The sequence below is a fragment of the Papilio machaon genome, chromosome 7 (assembly GCF_912999745.1).
Source record: "Papilio machaon chromosome 7, ilPapMach1.1, whole genome shotgun sequence".
Taxonomy (NCBI): domain Eukaryota; kingdom Metazoa; phylum Arthropoda; class Insecta; order Lepidoptera; family Papilionidae; genus Papilio; species Papilio machaon.
Window position 1 is genome coordinate 2,375,876 of NC_059992.1, and position 23,269 is coordinate 2,399,144.

The 23,269-nt window shown below is 32.6% G+C and overlaps 1 protein-coding gene across 1 annotated transcript in view; it reads left to right on the forward strand.

Moving 5' to 3' along the window:
• Nucleotides 1-23,269, forward strand: part of LOC106711573 (1-phosphatidylinositol 4,5-bisphosphate phosphodiesterase classes I and II) — a 49,833-nt gene that overhangs the window by 5,568 nt on the left and 20,996 nt on the right. Inside the window, exon 3 of the mRNA XM_045678527.1 lies at nt 21,125-21,262. Within this exon, the coding sequence (XP_045534483.1) occupies nt 21,125-21,262 (138 nt within the window). The remainder of the gene's footprint in view (nt 1-21,124; nt 21,263-23,269) is intronic.

The window sequence follows — 23,269 nt, forward strand, 5'->3', positions numbered from 1 at the left end:
CTACACAAAGATCATTTGCTGGTTATTCAATAATTTCTGGGTACGACTACGAAACGAATGACTGGTCACACAGAAAAAACATTGCACATTTTGTAAATCGGGACAAAAAAAAGCAGAAGATGAAAAAACAATCACTTTGTTTGTTTTTTTTTTTTCAAAGTGAGTGATTTTTTATCGGAAATCTACGATAGGTAACATTAGTTAGTTGTTGTTTATAACAAAACAAGTTAAAATATATCGTAAATTCACAAATTTAAACGCCCACTAAGTACAAAGTTGTGGAAGCTACATAACTCTAATCGAATTTAGTTGTGGCTAAACTTGAGGTAACTAACTAGGAAATGCAAATACTGTTTGGTAGTTCCGTGCTTGTTGTGCCTCGAGTGAACAACAGTTTTCACCCTATATAATTATGTTGTAGTCTTTTAACTTGAATATTAAACACCATTTGTTTTCATCTCATTTATTTAGAATTTTAAAGATAAAGTTGTAGATCAAAAAGTTTAAAAGCTAAAGTGTAACTTTTTGGTAGAAACTATTCGAGCATTCATTTAGTATTCTAAATGAATGCTCCACACCACACAAACCACAATGAATTAACGTACAATGAAGTGACCTAGAGTGTCATAAGCCAAAATTTTGCTATTTAATGTTTTATGTTTTTTTTTTTTCAAATAAAAATTTCAGTGTAAATTTGAAAGAATCGTAAAAATAAGAGGAAATGTAGATCTTGGTTATCTTTCGTATTTTTATGTCTGATGCGTCGTAATCAATGGTATCAATGTTTAAAGTTTTTTTTTTAATTTAATTTGTCGTTGTTATGTTGATCAGTTACAATTTTTATTGGTTTAATGGCATTGGTAATGGTGTCATATGGTGGGCAGCTCAAAAACGTTTACGAGTTATTGCGTCTGCCGTTTGTCTGCTGATGCGGAGCGAGTCAGATTCGATCATTACTAGATTTAGATCACTAATAGGGAGTTTATGAAGCCAAGATCTCCTTTTAAAACATATTGTTATCTCTGTTTTCTCAAATATAATGACAGCGATGACGATATGTTTTATACAGGGATTGTGGCCTCAGAAGTCTACGGTAAGTACTGCTTGTTGGTTTATTGAAAAATACTATGTAATTTTTTGATGTAGACGAGATCTTATAGGATAAATAAAAGTGTTGTTACCTAATTGAAATAACAAGAGGATCATTGTAATAGCAAGTTTTCTTAACAATCATAAGTAATATGTGTTCTGAATTGTGTTGAAACAACTTAGAAAGTTTATGTTCGTTATAAAGTTTTAGTTGCGATGCGAAATAAAGATGAAATTCACTAGCAAAAAATGAAATACACGATTTGTTAAAGTGTCGCTCAACGTTCGTCAAAGCTTTATGAAAAGTTTTACACAATTTGAAAGAGTCAGAAGTTTCTCTTTATATAGTAATAAGTCATAGATCATCATACGTATGAGTTTTCAAAATAGAATTATTAAAAAAGTTGCAACAAGACATTTTCTAAATACATGTTTTTAGAGCTCAGAAAATTTAACATGTTATTGTTACATTTGTTTGACGTCTCATCAAACATTTCAAATATGAACAAAATCGTCAAAGCCGCATTACTATCAAACACAATTTGACAAACATGTTGTAATTTGAAAAAAAAAAATGATCTTTTATCGTGCGTTTAAGTAGTGATAAGTAATACAAAAAATAACAAGCGAAGTTGTCGAATTTGAATTAGTAAGACAAAAAATGTTTGATTGTCGTGAACAAAGTATTTAGTACAAAGAGCGGGCGGAGTGGCTTTCTTGTACGTTATCGATTTTAGGTCATGCACTAATTTTAGAAAAGTTCTATCCAGTTTTATTAATATTCAACATGATCGTCCTAAATAACGAGCTAGTCCTTACATTCCGAGCGCATTCGACTGTGATTCGATGTAATAACTAGAAATACTTTTGCTTTGATATAAGTTTTTTTTAGTTATTCATATTATATTTTTATTATGATGTTAGATATGTTTGTAATTCGCATTATTTTAGTAATTTAGGATCCGAATTATTTAAAATGTGGGTTTTTACTGAGAAAATCCCTATACAAAATGTAGTTTCTTCAAAGAAAGAAAAAAGTGTTAGTATGCTTTTGTGTCAGGGTAACTATTGTTAGGATTCTTGTAACTTACCTAGTTTAAAACATCTCTTATCGTTGGTATCTCAGACAAAAATCTCTGTATAAAAATATCGTCATCCCTGTCATTATCTTAAACAAAATAGACATAACAGTACGTTTTAAACGTTTATTCTGGTCTCAGAAACCGATGTTTAAATTATTCAATTCAAAGGTTAGTTTGTATTACAGTAATTTCCACAATTGCAACGTTAAATTGAATTCAGTATCATAGTTTACACCCACGTTGATTTTTGTTATTTACACGCTATGTTTCTCGTCATTTTATGACACCTACTACGCCATTATTGTAATGTCTGATCAACGTAATTTCTGTAATATTTTTGATTGTTTTTATTCTTCTTTTTTTAATATGTCTGAAATTGACTATCAACTGGTCTTACTGTTGCACTCTATAGTCGTAAATGGTTAATTAAATAGCCCTTAGTCTATATTTATCATAGTAAATGTGCGCTAAGGGGCTATCTTAGTGACTGCTTAACAAATCTGAGTTGGGCAGTTAAGTCGTGATACAAAGTAAGTAAAATAAGTAGGATATAATTACATTCTAATAATATAAATATATCATTCATTTCTTAATACTGTCAATATCGTCAGTCGAAAGATTTTGTAGGGTCTTCTTGACCTATACGCTCGTTAGACTCTTCAACATGAGAGCGCGATTTTGTTTGTGTTTGTTAAGGTCTTAGTACCCTTTATCCCCACTATTTTTATACATAACTAGCAGTTCCCCGCAACTTGTTCCTTCGGAATTAAAAATATGTATTAGTAGTGTTGGAGCCTATTCAAAATACAAACGAACATTCAATCAAATATTTCATATTTATAACATCAGTATATATGTACAAAAGATGTGGTGGAGAGTCCAATCTGTTTGATTAAACGCACAAGGTTTTGTTTTTATAGCAGGGATTGGATAATATATACTTTTTTCATTAAAACATTTGAATTTAAAAAATAACAGTTTTTTTCCCTGGACATGAGCTTGAGGGTCGGCGGTTGAATAATTTAATGAGGGATATTCTTGAATTATTTAAGTAACAAAATGCTCCAAAAAGCAAAATATCTAGTCTTCTCAATTTTTTTTTACTGACAACGTGATTTCAATTAAAATTAAATCAGTTATTGTGTTAATATCTTTATCGATTACAGTTTCAATCATTTTAGTTTAAATAATGTACAAATTAATTAAATATCTGTTAGTATTCGTACACATTTCAATAAACAAAGATTTATTAACGTGTGCAATTAAAAAACTATTAAAGATGTTTTCTTTTGTTCCGTATATAATCAAAAACTTCAAAAACGATTAAAACAGAATTCATAAACAAAAAACTCTTCAATTAGCGAATGATCTTAGTATTTCTTTTTTTTTGTATGATCGTAAAGCTTTAGCGGGTTGCTTTATAATTTGAATATTAAATAATTCCGCAAATTCACGGTGTAGAGATGATAAATTTATGCGAAATCACGGCGTAGCGCCTTTAAAAGCAATAAAAGGCTTGTGTACATTTAACCAAGCTTTTCCAAGATATCGATAAAATAATTGAAATGCTCAGTTCCTGTATTAGTTTCAATTAGTTTACTTTTAAAAATAAGGCTAAAACAACAAAAATAATGGGTTCAATTAAATCGATTTTTATTAATGAATTTTGTTATCTAACGGATTTTCCTAATTGGTACTCCATAGTTGCATCACAGATTTGAGATTAGTTTGTTATTAGAGCGAATCAAATAGGTCGCCTTGTTCGAGTAAGTATACGTAATATTACGATCGATCGTTACAAAACTATGGATCTATTTTAGAAGCACAGACAGTGTCATTTGGTCGCGTGCGACACTGGAATAAAACGAGAGTGTCACATAAAATATAGTACCTGACGTCAATAAACATATCATTCAGGACACCGCCGCCTCGCTTTTTTGATCTTTACGATCCACTCTAAACGTCACGTCGTAATTTTTGTATTATACTTCGAAGCTTAATCCTCCGTGGAGTTTCGACTTGTCTGCCCTTGTTTCTTATGTATCTTTTCCCAACGGATGTACGCGAGAAAAAATATTTTCCACTTAATAATAACCCAAACCTAATTTTTATTACTAATAGCTATGGAGGCAAAGCTAGTGTACTAGGACTACAATTATATTTTCGTCGTCTTACTAAGAGTGACTTAGCGATCTAAAGTTGGACTTGAACATCGACAATACGTGTCTTTTACTTCCGTCCCGCGCCAACTCGATACACTAAGAATTTTAGTTTTTGCAGATTCTGCAACGTCATTCCGGTTTGGTTTACTGGTTTTCGAATATTTGGCAATCCTAAATTATGCTCGTTTAACGCTCCCAGCATCATTTATGCTTTCTAGGTGGTCGACATATCGAAGTCTATGTGTAGTCTTATTGCTAAGATGTAGTTTATTGGCCATAACAGGGGTTAACTCGATTGTGTCTAACCCGATGCGAAGTGGTCCAGCAATTATGTTACGTCTTGTAAATTCCGATTGAATAATATTGTCTGCGGTTTCGGATATTGGATCTCAACATTTAGTGGCGTACCACATCTATAACTCAAGCTATCTAGCCTAGAGCGAAATGTATTAAGAAGGTATATATGACGTTAATTTATCATTATCTCTAACTAATGTGATGATGTATTTTCGTTTGTTAGCTGTAGTTTTTCTCTGGACATATTCCCTAAAAATTCAAGTTTATTTAAAAGAGAAAATAAATAATTACTAAAACTTCAATACAGCGATTATTCCTAAATCGTTAAAAAGGTGTTTGTACCCCTATAATTTTTTTGTGTTTTGCTATGACCTCAAATTCTGTTTTAATAGCGTCCCATTGCGTGAGGATTTTAGCTCAATGCTTTTTGATTACAAATAACTGACGTATTATATACAATTCTGAATGTTTCCATTTGTACATAAGCATTATTGTTAGACATATAAAAGTATATATGTTAGATATATATTTTGTGTATAACAGAAAACGATCATATATTCCAAGAATAGCAAATTTATGTATCCATGAACAATTTTATTGTATGGCTTCTAATTTCCGCTTCTCCCTCGACACGGGATATTGCTGTCAATTTGATATTATGGTGAAATTATGAACACGTTATGAAGTGGTATTGAAAAGAATACAATGTTTTTTTTTTTTTATATTTAAAAAGTTAGCTCTTGACCACGATCTCACCCGATGAGGTGAAGATGTGGTCTAAAGATGGTACGCGCTAGCTTTGTAGATGCCTATTCACTCTACTCTTGAAGGCCCCCACATCGTACTTGGACGGAAAAACTGACGCCGGCAACTTATTCCAATCCTTAGCAGTACGCACAAGGAACGATGATTCAAACTTTTCCGTTCGAACGCGCGGCACGTCTATTGCATAAGGATGGATTCCAGCCGTATGTCTGAACGTCCGATGGTAGAAAGGTGCTGGTGGAATTATATCGTGTAATTCCTGCGCACACTCCCCAAAATGCAGCCTGTAAAATACCGAGAGACTAGCCACTCTACGCCTGTGCTCAAGACTGATTAAATTTAGGTCTTGGTCACCGAACAACTTTTGTGTGTCTAATGTAACTATGTATATGAATTTTAAGCACCCTATAAACGACCACTACCTGTACCATAGGACACTACCTCCGGTATCATAGGACTCTACCTACCACGGGTAAGAGTCCCAAGAAATTGAAAATTTTTTGTGACTCTTACCCGTATAATAAACATATTTTTTTTAAATATTTTTATTTACACGTGATAGTCAAATTATTTGATATTGTGTTTTCTTTAAAAATCATTGTTGTTGTTTGAAATCTCATTCATACTTGAGATGAAAAGCTTTGTCAAATAAAATTATTGTTTACCGGCTGCTTAAAATTAGTCCAATTAGATAATTGTTAAATTATTAAAAAAGTTGTACAAATATGTCAAGTTTCTTTGCTTACAAGATTGTTTTGGCGGCCATTGTACTAAAACAGCTGAGTTTTGTGACTTTTCACTTAAGTAAAATATGCAGAAAATGAAAGCTTTTTCACAACTTTGCCGAAAAAGTAAGGCGATTTACATAAAACAGGCTCATGATTTCTGTTTTCTCAACACCATTTGGCACGATATCGCATAGTATTTGCTTTGTAACGTAAAACGTTTTCCCGGACGTAAATGTTATTCAAGATTTTATTGTGAATGAATGTTATATTATCTAACACTAGCTTTTGACCACGACTTCGTCTACTCATTGATAAAAATTACTTGTTAAGTAGCCTATTCTTTAGACAGTAACGATACCAAATTTCTAAAGAAGGGGTAAAAGTCTCACAACGTTTTTTTCTATAAGTTATGAAACTTCTTGGTGTTATCCTCCTTTTTGAAGTAGGTTTAAAAGTTACATAATTGTATAACTGAAAGGGTTGCTAATATTTAAAGCAAACTGTTATTCAATATGTGATTTAAACTTAGATCATAATTTTAGGGCATTACATTATGATTTATAGTACCAACAAATAGATTGAAGATACTTCTGAAGTAATAATTCTGATTTACTGCCTGATAAATGTGATTTCAGAATAATTTATTATACAACTTCATTAAGGATTACTGCTTTTGGGTTCTAATGTTATTGTTATAAATATATTGTTATTTGATTTTTGAATATATTGCGAGTAATGAAAATATGTTTTTACACAAGTGTTTCGACAGTAGAAACAGACACTTATGTTTTATAAAAATACATAATTGTGTAGAGAATGGTTTAAACTTTAAAGTAGCCTTAAGTTAGAAAATATTCCATGGACAGATTATAAAAAATTCAATTTCTCAATTTTTGGTATATAGGTATTGCGATCATTTTGCTCTTAGATACATCATACATATAGAAATTTTACTAGAAAATATCTGCTTTTCAATTCTATTCTATTTTCCGTCCAGTCAAATGTAAAGCCCCGTCGTCTGAATCTTGATATGAGCGAATTTCAAAAGCGAAAGATTGCTAGTTCCTTATCTGATTTCCCAGAAACTGGGTACGTTCGATATTTGACCGGAAAACCCGATCTTATATATGAAAGTCCAATTTGATATTACGATTTTTTTTTCTAAATCAGAACGTCTCTATTCAATTTAAATTGTAATAACTGGCTAGTTAAAGGTAGTCTACAAACTAAACTAAACTGTGCGAGACGCGACGCGACCGCGAAGTCTTCGGATTAAGCACTCGCCCTGAAGATGGACCCCCGATGGGTCCGAAACTAGTCGGTGCCGTCACCGGACGATCAAACGTGAGTTAAGCCGTTTCTTAATTAATTAAGTAGTCTTTAAACGTCTGTTTTGTCTACATATTGTGTATGATAAAGTTATTATCTTACTAATTTTACAAATGCGAATGTTTGGATGGATGGATGAATGTTTGTTAGAAGGTATCGCCGGAACGGCACAACGTATCTCGATGAAACTTGGCAAAGATGAAGAATCTAGTCTGGGAGAACACATAGACTATTTGTAAACTTTTTTTTAATTCCGCGCGGACCTAGTTGCGGGCGATAGCCAGTAATTTATAGAGCGCGCTTAGAACTTACTCAGACTTTGCTTTCGCCAAAGTTCGAAATTATCTTTGATATTTACCGAAACAAAATACAACAAAGGCAAATACAATGATTTTAGATATCAATTATCCTAAAACTTTAATTAATTATAATAATCATTGTCTTCGATATTATTTAAAAAATCAAGCATAATTATAAATCTTTGCAAATATCACGGTGTTCTATTATAGTACAGAAGTCTAAAATGTCAGTGTAAATATATCTAATGGTCGAAGAAAATTGACCGAGACGCTATTGTGCATGTATTATAGATTCCATTAAAGTTATAATAATAGAGAGTTCTATAGTTAAACACGGGCAGTGTGCGGACGACGAGAAATAAAACAACTCGCGACGGAAAAGTGCAATTTATAATTAACTTTAGCAAGGCGCTGGTTCGCGATATTAAAGTAAATATAATTAAGTCGCTATCGTAAAAAGTTAATGTACAAAATATTAAACTACGCCAAGTTTAATAAGATTTGTTTCATACTAAGTATTTAATATACTAAAATATTGCATAGGTATAGGAAAAATTGCGTTCTTTCCGTTCTTCTATGTCCAATAAACAGGCAACGCATCTGCATATATCGCTTATTACTGATGTTCGTAGGTGGAAGCAATATTGCTATTTTAGCGATATCAGATTGCAGCTTGCTTGTTTGTTAGAACAAAAAAAAAACAAAAAAAATGCCTTTTCTGTAATATCAAGGGAAGCTTGTTATGATACTGAATCATTAATTTATATCGCATTACTAATGTTATAAATGCAAATGTTTAGATAGATGGATGGATGGATGTTTGTTTGAAGGTATCTACGGAAGGTATCAACTTATCTACGGAAGCCTAATTTTAGTCCTCTTTCCCTTACCACCCTTTTCTTATTAGGAAAGGATGGGAAGGGGAAGCGGATTTGGCGGAAGAGGGGACGAATTGGAAGGGGGAATATCCTCTTTCTGGGCGTTCCCATCACTGTTGATTAAAGGTAGGCAACGCATCTGCATTTGCGGATGTCGGTAGCTTCGCTATTTTGGCGAATTCAAGTGGCCGTTTGCTCGTTTGCCACCTTTTGATATAAAAAAAAGATCTTGATGAAATTTGGCACAGATATAGAATATAATCTGGAAGTACACATAGGATACTTATTACGTTTATTTAATTCCGCGCGGATGGAGTCGCGGGCGACAGCTAGTATTGTATAAATCACGTAATGATTGATTTACTAATTAGTTTAATTGTTTGCTCACACTGCTATCGAAGCTAATCAATTAACATCCCAGCGTGTTAAATCATGAATGCGTGTCTTAACGTGTTTATATCAATTCAAGTATGTACCTACTTTACCATGATATTATAACTAGCTGTTGTTAGCGACTCCGTCCGTGCGGAATTAAAAAAAAAACTTAAATTAGCCTTTGTGTTTTATCAGACTATGTTACTATATCCATGCCAAGTTTCATCCAGATTAGTTGAGCCGTTCTGGAGATACCTTCAAACAAATATCCATCCATCCATCCATCCATCCAAACTATCGCATGTATAATATTAGTAGTCAAACACGAGCAATAGTTTCAATCCGCTAGTTAGCGTTCTTAATACTGTATTTTGTTATGGCTGAGTGTTATTACAAAAGCAGTGCTTCATTTGTCAGTGTTGTATTGTTATAAAAATAACATTTATGTTTAGTTTTCGTATCGTGTATTTGAAAATAGAATATTGCTTATCATAGAGGCTATCTATAAAAAGGTAATATTTAAACACAGCCAACTTAATGTAATTTATAAAGAATTGAACAATAATTAAACATTTTCACATTAATAGACAGCGGAATTTATACATTGCTTACTAATGAAACATAAGACATATTGTTATCCCTTTCATTTATTAATAAAACAGAGGTAGCAATATTTTGTAAACAAATATTTCGGCTGTCCAAATACACTGATTAGGTAAAGCTTTTATGTACAACATGCGTTTAAAACGAGGTTTAGGCTAAGCGCCATCTGCGCCCGGCCACCTCAAGCCCGGTGAAACTAAATGCCTCTTCAAGGCAAACAGTGACTAGTCAGTCAAAAAAAAAAAGAAAAAAGTACAACATGTGATTTTTATCTCGCATTGATTGTTCTAGGATTAAAAACAATAACATGATAAAGTTGTAACCAAAATAATTATTGCGGTAATTTTAGAAAGGATCACATTATGTATGTATCAGGAATGTCGTTATCTGTGCTCTCGAGGGTCGTCACTCGCTCACTATTGAAGAGGGTACGATAGGTACACGCCTGTAGCCCGCATTGCTGCCATGTTGGAGTTGCGGGCTATCGGGTTCATAAGATATTAATGTACACCCAGTTATAGAGTCACTGCCTGACATATTTTCAGCCACTACTCTATTAAATCTATTTTCTTTTAAATATCTAGTTGTTGTATATAATGGTTTAAGCCCTTAAATAAAATGATTTCTTTTTATGCCTTGCATATTGAAGATGTGTTCATCCCAACGGCCATTACTGCATTAATGTAATAAAGTGCATTACATTTGAGCAACATGAATATTTTACTATGCTTTTAAGCTAATGTAATAAGCGGGATAACACGTAGCTTGAAATCTGATAAGCTTGTGTTGTGAGAATAGCTTAATTAGCAAGCTGGAAGAGTGCCTCGAAATCTGATAGCGTAGACCGCTGAGCTCTGAAATAGAACGAATAGCATATATACGCCTGAAACGTAATATAATCATACATATAAACAATGGGAATATTGTAATGCTTAATAATGTAATGCTAATAATTGTTTTTTCTTTTACATGTAATTTGTATGTTCTTATGTAAGATCATTGAAGTGTGTGTTATATAATAGAATAGACTGAGTTATACCTTCCATGTTATGTAATTATTCAGGTGGATGCCAAGGTTCCAACTGAAAATCAGCGCAGGGACTGTTTAGGCCGTCTGCATACGCTGAGTAGGCACCTTTTACCACATTTTTCTTAAATTATTCTCGTAAATATGTGCTGTGATTTTTTTCTCTTGTATTTGTGTGGTAATAAATGAGTTTCTTTCTTCTTTCTTTCTTGCCAATGCTTAAAAGAAGAACTGGAATGTTATTCTGCCTATTGTTAATATTAAGAAAGCAGTTCCTAAATCATATCAATTCAAAAATACTTTTGCAAACAGTGGGCCTAACACGAATATTTGCAACGAGCGACTTCGTTTCGCCAAAAAAAATTATGGCAAGTTTATTTCATCGTTTATATCAGCGACAACGAGTAGCAGAAACAAAAAAATACTCGTGATTATTCCCTAGTTGTTTTGTGGATCGCTCAAATGCACTTCGCCTCATTGTTTGACACTTTTATACAGAACGTAGCTCTGGAATACAAGGCCTGTTGCTTCAGCTGACCGTTTTTTTTTTCATTCGCTTAAAAACGCTCAAGTTTTTCCCCACTCAGTGCGAAGTGTATTTTTTACTGGAGCGAAATAAGATGGTACTTCTGTTAATGTTTTATTTTCGTAACAATGGGATTTCAGATTAAAACCAAACACTATTGAAGATAAACTAATAAACATCAAGTTGAAGTTATCACGGTTATTGCCAGAACTAGCCAAACTGTTCACACTTCATCTTCATAATCACTCCCATTGGCTTGATATATTTGACAGATTTGCGTACTTTCTTTCTGACCACAACAATATGTCACGGAAAAAGCAATCATTAGATATTATTAAGATATTTCGTTATCTTTCTATCTTACTTTAGATTAAGCAATTCTTGGTATAATTAATGTAACTGTATAAGAGATATAAATGGCTCCGTATAACTCTTAATTGACTCCCCAGTTGGCCTTTGTAGTGATTTAATCTAATAAGACTAAAAATCACATCCATTTGTAATACAATGATATCATCTAGCTCGATGGAGCCAATTTGTCGTGACAGTCGACACAGACTATAAATTGAATTGTCTCTCGCCACTTGCTCCGGTTCCCGAAAATTTTTATTGTAGCATCCAAATAAGCACTGGCTGAACCGTCTATTGTGACGTCATTCTGGATACAGCTCCCGACTGTGTACAGCTGTCACGACCTCTTTATTTTTTATTGACTGGTTCTTTGGTAATGTATTGTTATACATCTGTTGGGATAGCTTCCAATTTAGTTGATTAGTTGATAATACAATTGTCTCTATTACATTAAATAACGTTTCAGCTGCTTTGTGGGTGACGTCAATGCATATCGTTTTGGTCTATCGGACATTTTCCTCTTTACTTTTGTTTGGAAAAACTATTGTGATAATAGCATTAATGTCTTCCGTACATACTATATTTTCAGATAATTTTCTTCATTGCACATTAATATCTACCATAAATATTGTTCAAATCACTTCGGCCTTTGGTTACATAAAAGAAAATATTTATAAAATGTACCACGAAAACTCTTTCGTAGAATTTAATGAAGCTAGAAATATAAAAGTTCCCGGCACATTTCTGAGAGATTAACTTTCGACGAATTTCCTTTTGACTCGTGGCTCATTATTAAAATATTATTGGCATATAACGACCACATAGTAAATACAATATAATATTTTGCTTTTCTAATGATGCTTGTTTTATTTTCACACTCTCACGGCCGTTTCTAACTAAACATGTTTTTTTCTACCGATTGAGTTTTTTTTGTTTGTTCAGAGGAATATTTTCCTTTAATTTCTTTTCGTTTTTAAATCTAACAGAAAGTGTCATTCTTTAATAAATATAAATGAGGACAATTTTTTAAGAACAACTGAACTAGCCAAATTAATTTCTATAGTTCATCGTGTATTGAATATTTCAACCGCACTATATTTCCTACCTTTCTTTTCAAGCTTGACAGCTTGTTACTTTATTATAACTCTAAATCTTTGGTGAACATATTCTAAGAGATTTGTTTCGTTATGAACATCAATATAAGCAGAGTAAAGAAAGATCTTTTCACAACGTTTCGTTGTTAAAAGCTTTTTGTCAAAGTTGATTTCGTTTGTATAAGTTTTAAAGCGAATTCTTCTAACAATGTTGCAGAAATTTTATTTAAAATGAATATTTTCTAACGGAAAGATATGTTTTTGAATTTTATGATTTATCTTTTTGAAATTATTTCGGATAAGTTTTCTATTAACAAAAACATTTTTTTTTAAAGATTAATAGACGTTTTGTGGTGAGTTTTTAACTTCTAAATATATAAGCGATAGAAAAATATTAGTGCATCGTTTTATTGGGTAATGTAACATATATTATACACAAATATTTGTAGAGTGTACAAATATCAGCCAAACATCAGACATAAAAACAATTATTATCCTGATTTAGACAGATATAATGATTATCATGAACAAGTAATAATTCCTGACGTTGTAATTATAGTTAGTAAAGATTACAGAAGGCATTTTAACTAAGGAAATACTACTCCTTTGGGCTGAGAAGGTATGCCGTGTTTGTAATTAATTGGGTCTTGTTCGGCTCACATACGGCACATAAGAGCAGTAATTTACTGTTTCACCAAGATATTTTCTAATGTAACACTCACTTTGATAGTAATTTATTATTTAGACGGTCGTATTTTAATCTGACGATCTAATTATCGTTTTGAATACGTGTTTCGGTAGTTAATACCCACACGGTAATGGATATGTAAGGAAGTTGATCTTTGTCTCTTGCTTCTAGTTCGTAAACTTTGCAAAAAATTTATGCATATATTTATTTGAATATATACATTTGCAACCAAATTATTGGTCGTACAATTCATTTTAATTTCGCCACAGCTGTAAACGAGTGGCAACAAAAAGATAATTATGCCACAAGTGTCATTTAAACCCACGAAAGAGCACTTTGCTTAATTATGTCGTTTTGTCGTGTTTCGTGTTATAAACAGAAATTATAGAGTGTAATGGAACTTGACACCATGGAAATATCAACAATTATAAATATAAATAGGCAGAGTTTCTTATTTATTTTATATAAAACTATTATTCGCCCGCAACTCCGTCCGCGCGGAATTAAAAAAATAGTCAGTGTTCTTTCAGATTATGTTCTACATCTGTGCCAAATTTCGTCAAGGTCCGTTGAACCGTTACGGATCTACCTTCTAACAAACATACATCCATCTATCCATCCATCCATCTAATCATTCGCATTTATCGTATTAGTAAGAAGTAAGATAGTAAGAAGTAAGATAGATAGGATAAGATAATATTAGTAATATTAATAAGTTATGGTTTTGACTTTGGAAGCTCATTTATATAATTTCACTTTGGTGAGTAGAGAGTCTTCGTTTGAACTTTTTTACAGATGTTTTGATAGTGGGTACTCACAGTTATACAAGACATTTTTCTGTTATATTCATTTTAATTCGAAAGTATGTAATTTTGTATGTAATTAGAACGTCTTGTCGGCTTAGTTGTGAAATCAATAACACTTCAGTACCAACATTTGATTTATTGCATGTGTTTGGGAATTCCGTATGAGTCATTCATGCAGAAATGCATTAGACCTGCTAGTATTGGTGTGGTGTCTGACAACAAACACCTATAGCTTAGTGCTTTTTTATTACATGCTCCTGCCACTGGCTGCTATAAAAGCCAAGCCTTTATAGTGCTCCGTTAAATGTTAGTATAGCGATGCTACTGGTCATACGCTTTAGTAAGTTTTTTTATGTTTCAGGCTTCGGCAAACTCTAATTAGAAATTGTAAACGAGCCAAGGTAATGAGAGTTCAATTTCAATACCCTTGTACCTTGTTATTTTTTATATAGATCGGAAGGAATAATGTTTGAAATTCACAAAGGAATATTTATTTTACTCGTTAAACAAACAGAACGAAAGTTAGAGATAGGAAGTTTGTGAAGACAGAAATGGTATTATTTTAAAGAGCAAGACCATTAGTTTGCTTTATAACAATATTATGCTAAAGCCTGCGGTATTGAGTTGTTAGTTTATCGTGCAAAGTTTTGTTCTAAAGTTGCGAGTTCGTCGAAGTTGTTCTATGAAAAAAAAAAATATTCAATCAAATGTTTAAATTTCTTGTCATTGCGTCATTTTATTTTCTGTAGCGTATTGTAGCGCATCTGTCGCAAGTCCTCTTCTTGAGGACTGTTATTATACAAAAAAGAAAGAAACTAAAGAGACAGCCTTTAATTTAGTTTGAGACGAAAGGCAATTACACATCTTTCTTGGAAATGGCTGTTCAAGGTTGAGTAAAAAGTTTACATTTAAAAAGGTAAAAGAGCTTTTAAAAGGCATTTATTTCGTGTTACCAAAAAAAAAAAAACGAATACGTTATCTATAATTGACTTCTAATGCCTTAAATTGCTGATGTAACTGATAAAATACATATCATTGTCATTTTTATAGAAAACAAATAATTTTTTTTCCACATATACCTAGGTCATTGATATAATCTGTCTAATTACTTATGATATTAAAAATAAATATATTATGCGTAAATATATTCGTTCATTAGAATAAAGTTCTTCGATCTCGTAAATGTTCTATCCCACATCGATTTTTCCTCAACAATATTTACATTATAACGCCCTAATAACTTACCCATTTTAGGTTTTAAGGTAAGTGCTTTTTTGGTAAGTTGTTATCGTATTATACAAAACGTGATGTTCCTTTAATATGAAAATATCGATCGTTTCTATCTGAAAGGTTATTTTTTTAAGATTAGCCATATTTTATAGAAAATCAAAATTTTGTTTGGTTGCTAAATTTTACTTCGTAGTTTAACATAACGTTTAAAAAGCGATATACATAATTAATGTGTAAAACTTGATGAAATAAAAAACAGAGCTGACAGTATGAAAGAAAAATACGTTAAATTTGTGTTTTTAAACTAGACTTACTAATTTCTTAGTAAAGATACATCCTGTCTACAGCCCTCATTAGTTTCAAAATTATATCTAATATATAAAATTCTCGAGTCACAGTTTTCATTCCCGTACTCCTCCGAAACGGCTTGACCGATTCTCATGAAATTTTGTGAGCATATTCAGTAGCTCTGAGAATCGGCCTACATCTATTTTTCATTTTGTTTTTTTTTTTTTTTTTTTAACTGAGCGCGGACGGAGTCGCGGGCGACAGCTAGTTTGGATATAAAATTGTATTTTTTATTAATACCTTACCTTTACCTTTTCCTTACGGAACTTGCAAGATGCATAGTTCATGGCTGCGTACGCTGCTCTAGATTTAAATAAAAATCTATACAACCAGTAATGGGCGACCTATCTACGGGCAGAACGCACCTAGAGTTCCCTTTCCTACATACAGGTATTGACTATGCTGGTCCAGTGCTGATTGTTGATCGGAAGGGCAGAGGTAGCAGGCTCATAAAGTCAGTCATTTTATTAGTTATTATTAGCACTTAGTATCTACATTCAAATGATGTAAAAACATTTTGGTTGCTTGTTTTTTTAATTTGATTACTTTCCTTAATCTCTCCGCCGTCGTCTGGCATATTAATCAACTAATGGAACCCTGTCGAGATGATTTAAGGATGTTTGCAGATTTTTAATTCACCCGCCGCGCCCTGGCGAGGTCTCACGTTGGAAGTGGGTCACCGTACGATACCCGGCACTTCGACTTTATTTGATGAGATTTCTTATTGTTCCGTTAGTTCTAAGTGCAAGGTATATAGACAAGGAATTTTACTGGTTTCGATAATCCCGTGCTGTTAGATTTATTTTTGAAGTTTTATCTTTTTTATATTTTTCCGGTATTGTGCACATTGGCCGAGTCTTCTATACTGTTATACGTAGTAGTACTCGCTGAAAGAATAAAAAGATGAATGTAATAGTTTGTAACACTGTTTGAACAGTGATGAATGAAGAAAGAATAACAAGTAACATAATGAAACAATAGCAAATTAATGGCAAATCTACTTACAATAATGTCTATGCGTGTTGTGTGACTTGTGCTTGTTAAATAATGTGTCAATCTGACTTGTAACATATTAAAATAGAGATTATATATAAGATAGGTACATATAAGTGATTAATTATAATACATAAGATTAAAAATGAGATTTTATTGTCCAGAACCTGAAGAGAGTCTCGCATATCAAGGTAGCACATTGGTAAAGGTTGCAAATCAGATAATTCGATGTAGCTGTAAGAAGTTTTATGTGAATCCTTGCATCGTTTACACGAATATAGCAAAATCGATTCAGTGACCTATATACCTATGTACATTTATAGATCTGCAAATATAGCTGGTGTGAACCTAGAGGTGTCATAGCTTATGTAAATTTTAACGAAAAAAATTGTTTGTTTTGTTTGTATTGTTAAAGAAATGGACTAAAGGGTAAACAGATGGGTGAATTTGTTCTGATTGTCTCGAACAGTACGGACGGTGGTCACTGGAAATAGACAAACTGTTTTTTCGTTTACTTTTATATAAAAAGTTTAGCGACAAGCTCCAACTTCGCTCGAGTGGCAAAGAATAGAACTAGAACTTTTGTTCAAGAAATTAGTTTTTGAATATATACGTTACATACAAAAGATACAAATTTTTCCTCTTGTAATGTATCTTTATGTATATAGTATCTGTTATTACAGCGTTACGCTTTAAGTAATATCAACTATTTACGTGAATTTTCTATAATGTTTTCATTATATCTTCGATCAAAATTTGCTCATTTGTTGACAAAAAATAATTGATTGATGTTCTAAAAATGTTAAACTTTATTTTGTGATCTGTTTGTGATTAAAATATAATTGGGTTGATGTGTATCGCATAATTATTAGTTTTCATTGCCAAAACATTTGTACGAAACTATATTGCCATGCTATTTATTATCTTATAAAAAAACAGAGATAGCATGTTTCGGCAGTACCTAATCTACGGTAATCAATTGACAACTTGCAGTTGCCCGTGACTTCGTCCGCGCGGAATAAATAAAAAAGTAGCCTTTAACGCCTAGGGATAGTGTAGCTTTCCAACAGTGAAAGAACAAACAAATTTCTCCTCTTTGTAATATAAGTACAGAAGTATTTTTAAGATAATTAGCAATTAATTTTTATCTTGCTTGATTAATCTTCATTTGTGTAGGTTTTCCTTATTAAAAGTTGTTTTTAAATGTAAAAAATGTAATATTCTCCTGTTATGTATGTGTGTAATAGGCGTACTGTAAAGCTATAAACAATTTGCTCCCATCAGGCGTAATGACTAAAGCGATTAGAATGAGCTAGTGCGTGCGGTTCGCGACCCGGATTGAACTATAAGCCTCTACAAATTGCATTCGATATTACTCTATTGTTATATATTTAAATTAAGCCGCCTTTTGTTATGAAGTTGTACACATAAATGTACAATTTTATTAAATTTTTACGTATATTTAGGTATCATGTTAAAAAAACCTTTCTTGTGTTACAAGGAATATTTTAGAAACAGGATATTCTCAGATTTCATTAATAATAAATAAGTTATAAAAGGTTATAAAAGTTATACAAGGTTAAGGAAGAGAATAGCAGGAGTAATAACAGGGTCTTAATCGAAATGTTTTTTTTTATATTACAAAGTGGCAAAAGAGCAAGCGACCATATGAATTCGCTGAAATGGCGAAGCGACCGCTGCCCATAGACATTCGCAATTGCAGATGCATTGCCTACCCTCAATCGACGAAGGAGGAGACATGAGAATATTTAACATGCATCTCCTCTTCCATCTCCACCTCCCATTCCCATCCTTTCCTTATAAGAAAAGGAGTGGGAAGGGAAAGAGGACTAAAATTAGGCCTCCGGCACCACACTCATCAGACGAAACGCGGAATTATTTCCAGTTCACGTCTGTCTTCTGTGTGGTCGTGGTGTTTCACCGGGTGAGGCCAATTCGTGCAACTGATGTTGTTGTTGCTGGCGTCTTACCACTTTTAAAATGTAGTAAAAACTTATAATAATAATATTAGACGTGCGATGTTAGATTTCATTTTCGGCACGATCAATCGTTGCACGTTAACGCAATGGCTACTGAAATTTAATCTCTGTTAATTTTGTTGTAAATCATCTTAGTTATAATGTCATAAAGATATGACTTTTTCACATCAATAAGCTTAAAATATGGACAAGCTGTAAAATAGACAGTGAAAGGTGACCTTTTGTGATCTTGCCAACTTGCTATGTTATTTATGGCACATATTTTTATAAATAGTTGGAAAATGTATTGAAATGTGCGAATTCAAACAATTGTATTTTTTTATTTAGATGAATACATATTACAAATATTAAGCATACTATCTTCTAAATAGGCACATTTATGGTTTAGGTATATATGCTATGATGATGACATGACATGATAGTCCTTGTATGGCAAAGAGAACGACCACACAGAAGACACGCGTGAAGTGGAAACATATCCGCGTTGCGTCTGATGAGAGTGCGTAATGGAAGCCTAACTTTAGTCCCCTTTCCGTTCCCAACATTTTCTTATAACGAATATGGATATTACGGACGAGGGGACGCACACTAAGATGATATATCCTTTTTCTGAGCGTCCCCTCCTCCGTCGATTAAAGGTAGGCAACATATCTGTCATTGAGGATGTTTATCGGCAGCGGTCGCTTCGATATTTCGGTGTATTAAGGTGGCCGCTTGCTTATTTGCCACATTTTTTATAATATTTCGTACGCATATAAAAAAATAAATGAAAATGTATTGTGTCAGTGAGCTAGCAGTCAATCATTGTAATAGTTTTCCACAAGGAAGGTAGTCGAAGTGAACATAACAATGTATGAGAATGTCTCCAGTATTGAATGGGGCTGTTTTTCTCTTTCCGCTTCCCCGGTCACGCGGAGCGATGTCTGTTGAATAATTGTACGGATTTTATGGTGTTCTTATTTGATACATATTTCTTCAACAGATTTTTTTTATGTAGCTTTTGTACAGTTAACATTAGTTACTTACTTTATTTCATTTATTATAATTAAGAAACTTTTCAGCTCTGTGCTTATAAATGGAGAGCGTCGGAACAAAAACCGGAACATAGAAACAAAAATCACATCTTGACATTTTTTATTATTATGCAGTTTGGTTGTGAACCATGAATATTGGACACATTTTTACACATTTCCAAAATTTTAAAAATAAAGTGATTTATCGGTTTTTGTTCCAACGCTCCTTAAATGTCATATTTAGATGTTGTAAGTAGCCTATTCGTACTGTTCGTACTAAAGATGACATCTAAAATCAAACATCAATTCTGACAGTGAGATATGAAAATTTATAGAGTTTTTTTTTTTCAATAAACTATTACAGATTCTGATGAAGTAAATAAATTTGTAGGTCTAGTAGAGATCAGAAAATCTAATTTTACAATTATATGTCATCAAATTGTTTAAACTTTCGTGAGACATAATAACAAATTAATTAAAAACGGCTTAACTCAATACGAGACTCGACGAGAACGCGAAGCTCTCAAAATAAACACTCGCCCTGAAGATGGACCCCCAACGGTCCGAAACTAATCGGTGCCGTCACTGGACAATCATACTTGAGTTAATCCATTCTTAATGAATTTATTGATATGTCATCAATCATTAAATACAAAGAAAAGTATACAATAAAAATGCTTAAAAAGCTTTAATAAAGAATAGATATCAGATTCAATGAAAATGGTCAGTCATTAGTTGGCTTTGCGGGTTTTACGTTTATTTTATAGCTTAATATCGTTACCATCGTGTCAACATTGACGGCTTTTTCTGAATAGGTCTTTACAAACTCAACCGATCTGTCATTAATCATTTTTTTTCTTTCAGACATATAGTTTGTGAAATATTAGCTTTTGCTAACTTTGTACCAATACGATTTGATGAAACGGCGATAGGCTAAAATAATTATCCCATCGTTCTTTTATTTATGTAGTTCAAAACCGGTTTAAATGACATAGTAAGGACAATTCAGTTGTAATAGTAGATAATCTTTGTAAACGATTTTGTATTTATAAGACAGTTTTATGATGTTTAACCGGGATTTACGATTTTGTTACAATAATCATCATATCTCGTTATACATGTATCCTGTTTTAAGCTATTTTTACTGCATCTGTAAATAAAGTGATCTGTGAAGTCAGTGATCTCTGCTTACCCCTCTGGGTTACAGGCGTGAGTTGTGTGTGTATGAGTGTGTAAATAATACAACCAGCCAAACTATCATTACTTTTTTTTTATTTTAATTACTTTTATTCACCGTTAGTGCCTGGGATCAAGAAGTCTGTATAAAAGATATCGTCATAATCTTTGACAAAACAGAGATAACGATTTGTTTTTATCAGAGATTTTGGTCGCAGGGACCCAGGAATAGAATAATATTAATGACCGTTTTTCTCTTGTGCAGGATCAAAAGATTCGGAATGTGGTGTTGATCGGATCGCAGGGATCATTAGAAGAGAAGACGGTGACGGTCTGCTATGGCGCCGACTTCGTCAATGTCACCTTCGTTAACTTCTGCTGCACCAGGAGGGATATCGCACAGGTAAAACACACAAATCAGTAATGAAGATGGCTTGATGATAGATAATATTAGGGCTAGCAGTTGCTCATATACTCTCGATTAAAAAATATCAACACTTTTGTTCATCTTTTGTATTTGTTCTTTAGCTACTTATTCTGTATTAGCTGTCGCCCGCTACTCCGTCCCCGCGGAATTAAAATAACTTAATAGCCAATGTGCTCTTTCAGACTATTATCTACAGCTATGCCAAATTTCATCTAGATCTGTTGAGCGGTTTCGGAGATACCAAACAAACATCCATCCATCTAAACTTTCGGATTTAATATTAGTAAGATTATGGTCTAAGTTACTCCCACTACTATTAGATAAAGATTTTTCGCTATAATATATTGAAATAGTAAACGTTGTTTTTAACTTTTAATTATGTTATGGTTATGTTTTTGATACTTGTATATTTGCCAGTTTTAGTATAAATAATGGTTAACTTTTCTCATGTATTATAAAAGCTTATATCGTTTTATCCAATGAAATATAGTCTTATAAATCTTTTGAACTTTAGAATCTACTTCAAACTTTCATCGTAAGTTTCTATACAAAGCATCAGTTCTGAATATTTGAAAGCATTCATTTATAATGATGTCATTACAAACTCCACTTAACTCGTACTTCAGAACCTGAATATTCTAGTAACAAGACCAAATTACATAAACTTGTCTGAGAAATTGGTTTCTGAGACATTGTGACAACTATTTGATTGGCTTGTTGGCTATTAATAGAATTTAATATATAATCTCACTGACTGTGAGATAATAGAAATAGTTGTGAAATTTATAATAGGACATTTAAATGCATCGTTTTAAAATATATTGTGAATGTGTGCGTAAATATTTAGAATATTTTCGAACTACTGAAAAAGTAGAGCCTGGGTAAGTGGAAAGTAGATTAGACAAAGCGATTTCATGCACTGGGAAAATTCTTCGGTGAAAATATATAATTTATTGAATGGCTCAATTTAATAGAAATCAATAAATATACTAAATCTTACTTCTTACTAATATTATAAATGCGCATGTGTAGATGAATGGATGGATGAATGGACGGATGGATTTTTGTTTGAAGGTATCTCCGAAACGGATCAACGGATCTTGATGAAATTTGGCACAGATGTAGAACATAGTCTAGAAGAACACGTAGGCTATTGTGTAGTACCTAGGTATTTTAACACCGCGCGGACGGAGTTGCAGGCGACAGCTGGTTATCAATAAATTGGGTACCTGATATTAATCCTATTTTTCGTCGAAAATCTAATACTCAATTCAGATAACAAATAAAAGGTAATTTGACAGTATCACGTTTGCTTGATTTTCTTTTAGAAATATCCTTTGTCAATCGTTAACAAGTTTCAAACTTGTATTTCGAATAGTGTATAAGTTTACGACAAAGCAAATGTATACAAGCTGTCATTATGTTTTGTTATTGCCTTAGGAGCTTTGCCGCCGTTTGGGAATACGTCGCGTTTACATAATCAATACATGTTACGAGGCTATTACTACTCCTTTGAACTGTCTGCCAGCTTGATGCGGGTAATGGACTCAAATCCAAATCACTGTTAAATAAAGTCTTTTTTGAAAGTTCCAATTTTTCCAGCTATTGTATAGCTGGGTAGCATATAACCGCACATACACAGAGCCGCATCACATAACTACCCCTCCAACAAATAAAGTTAAATCTTATATTCCGAAGAAGAGCGGGGCCTCCTAACACAGGCATTTGTGTGCTTACCATGAGACTTCAGCATACTAATTACAACTATTGTATTTTTTTACCGAATAAACTATTTCGTATTTTGTATTCGTATATTTAAATTAAAAATAGTCATAAAGATAATGAAAATGTAAGAGGGTTTCACAAAAAAATACTAGGTGAGGTAACTTGACACCTCCCATGTATTTTTAATATAGGTGGCATTTTTTTTTTATCAGTTTACTATTTTTTGCAAAAAAATCAAGTAAAAAGAAGACATTACAT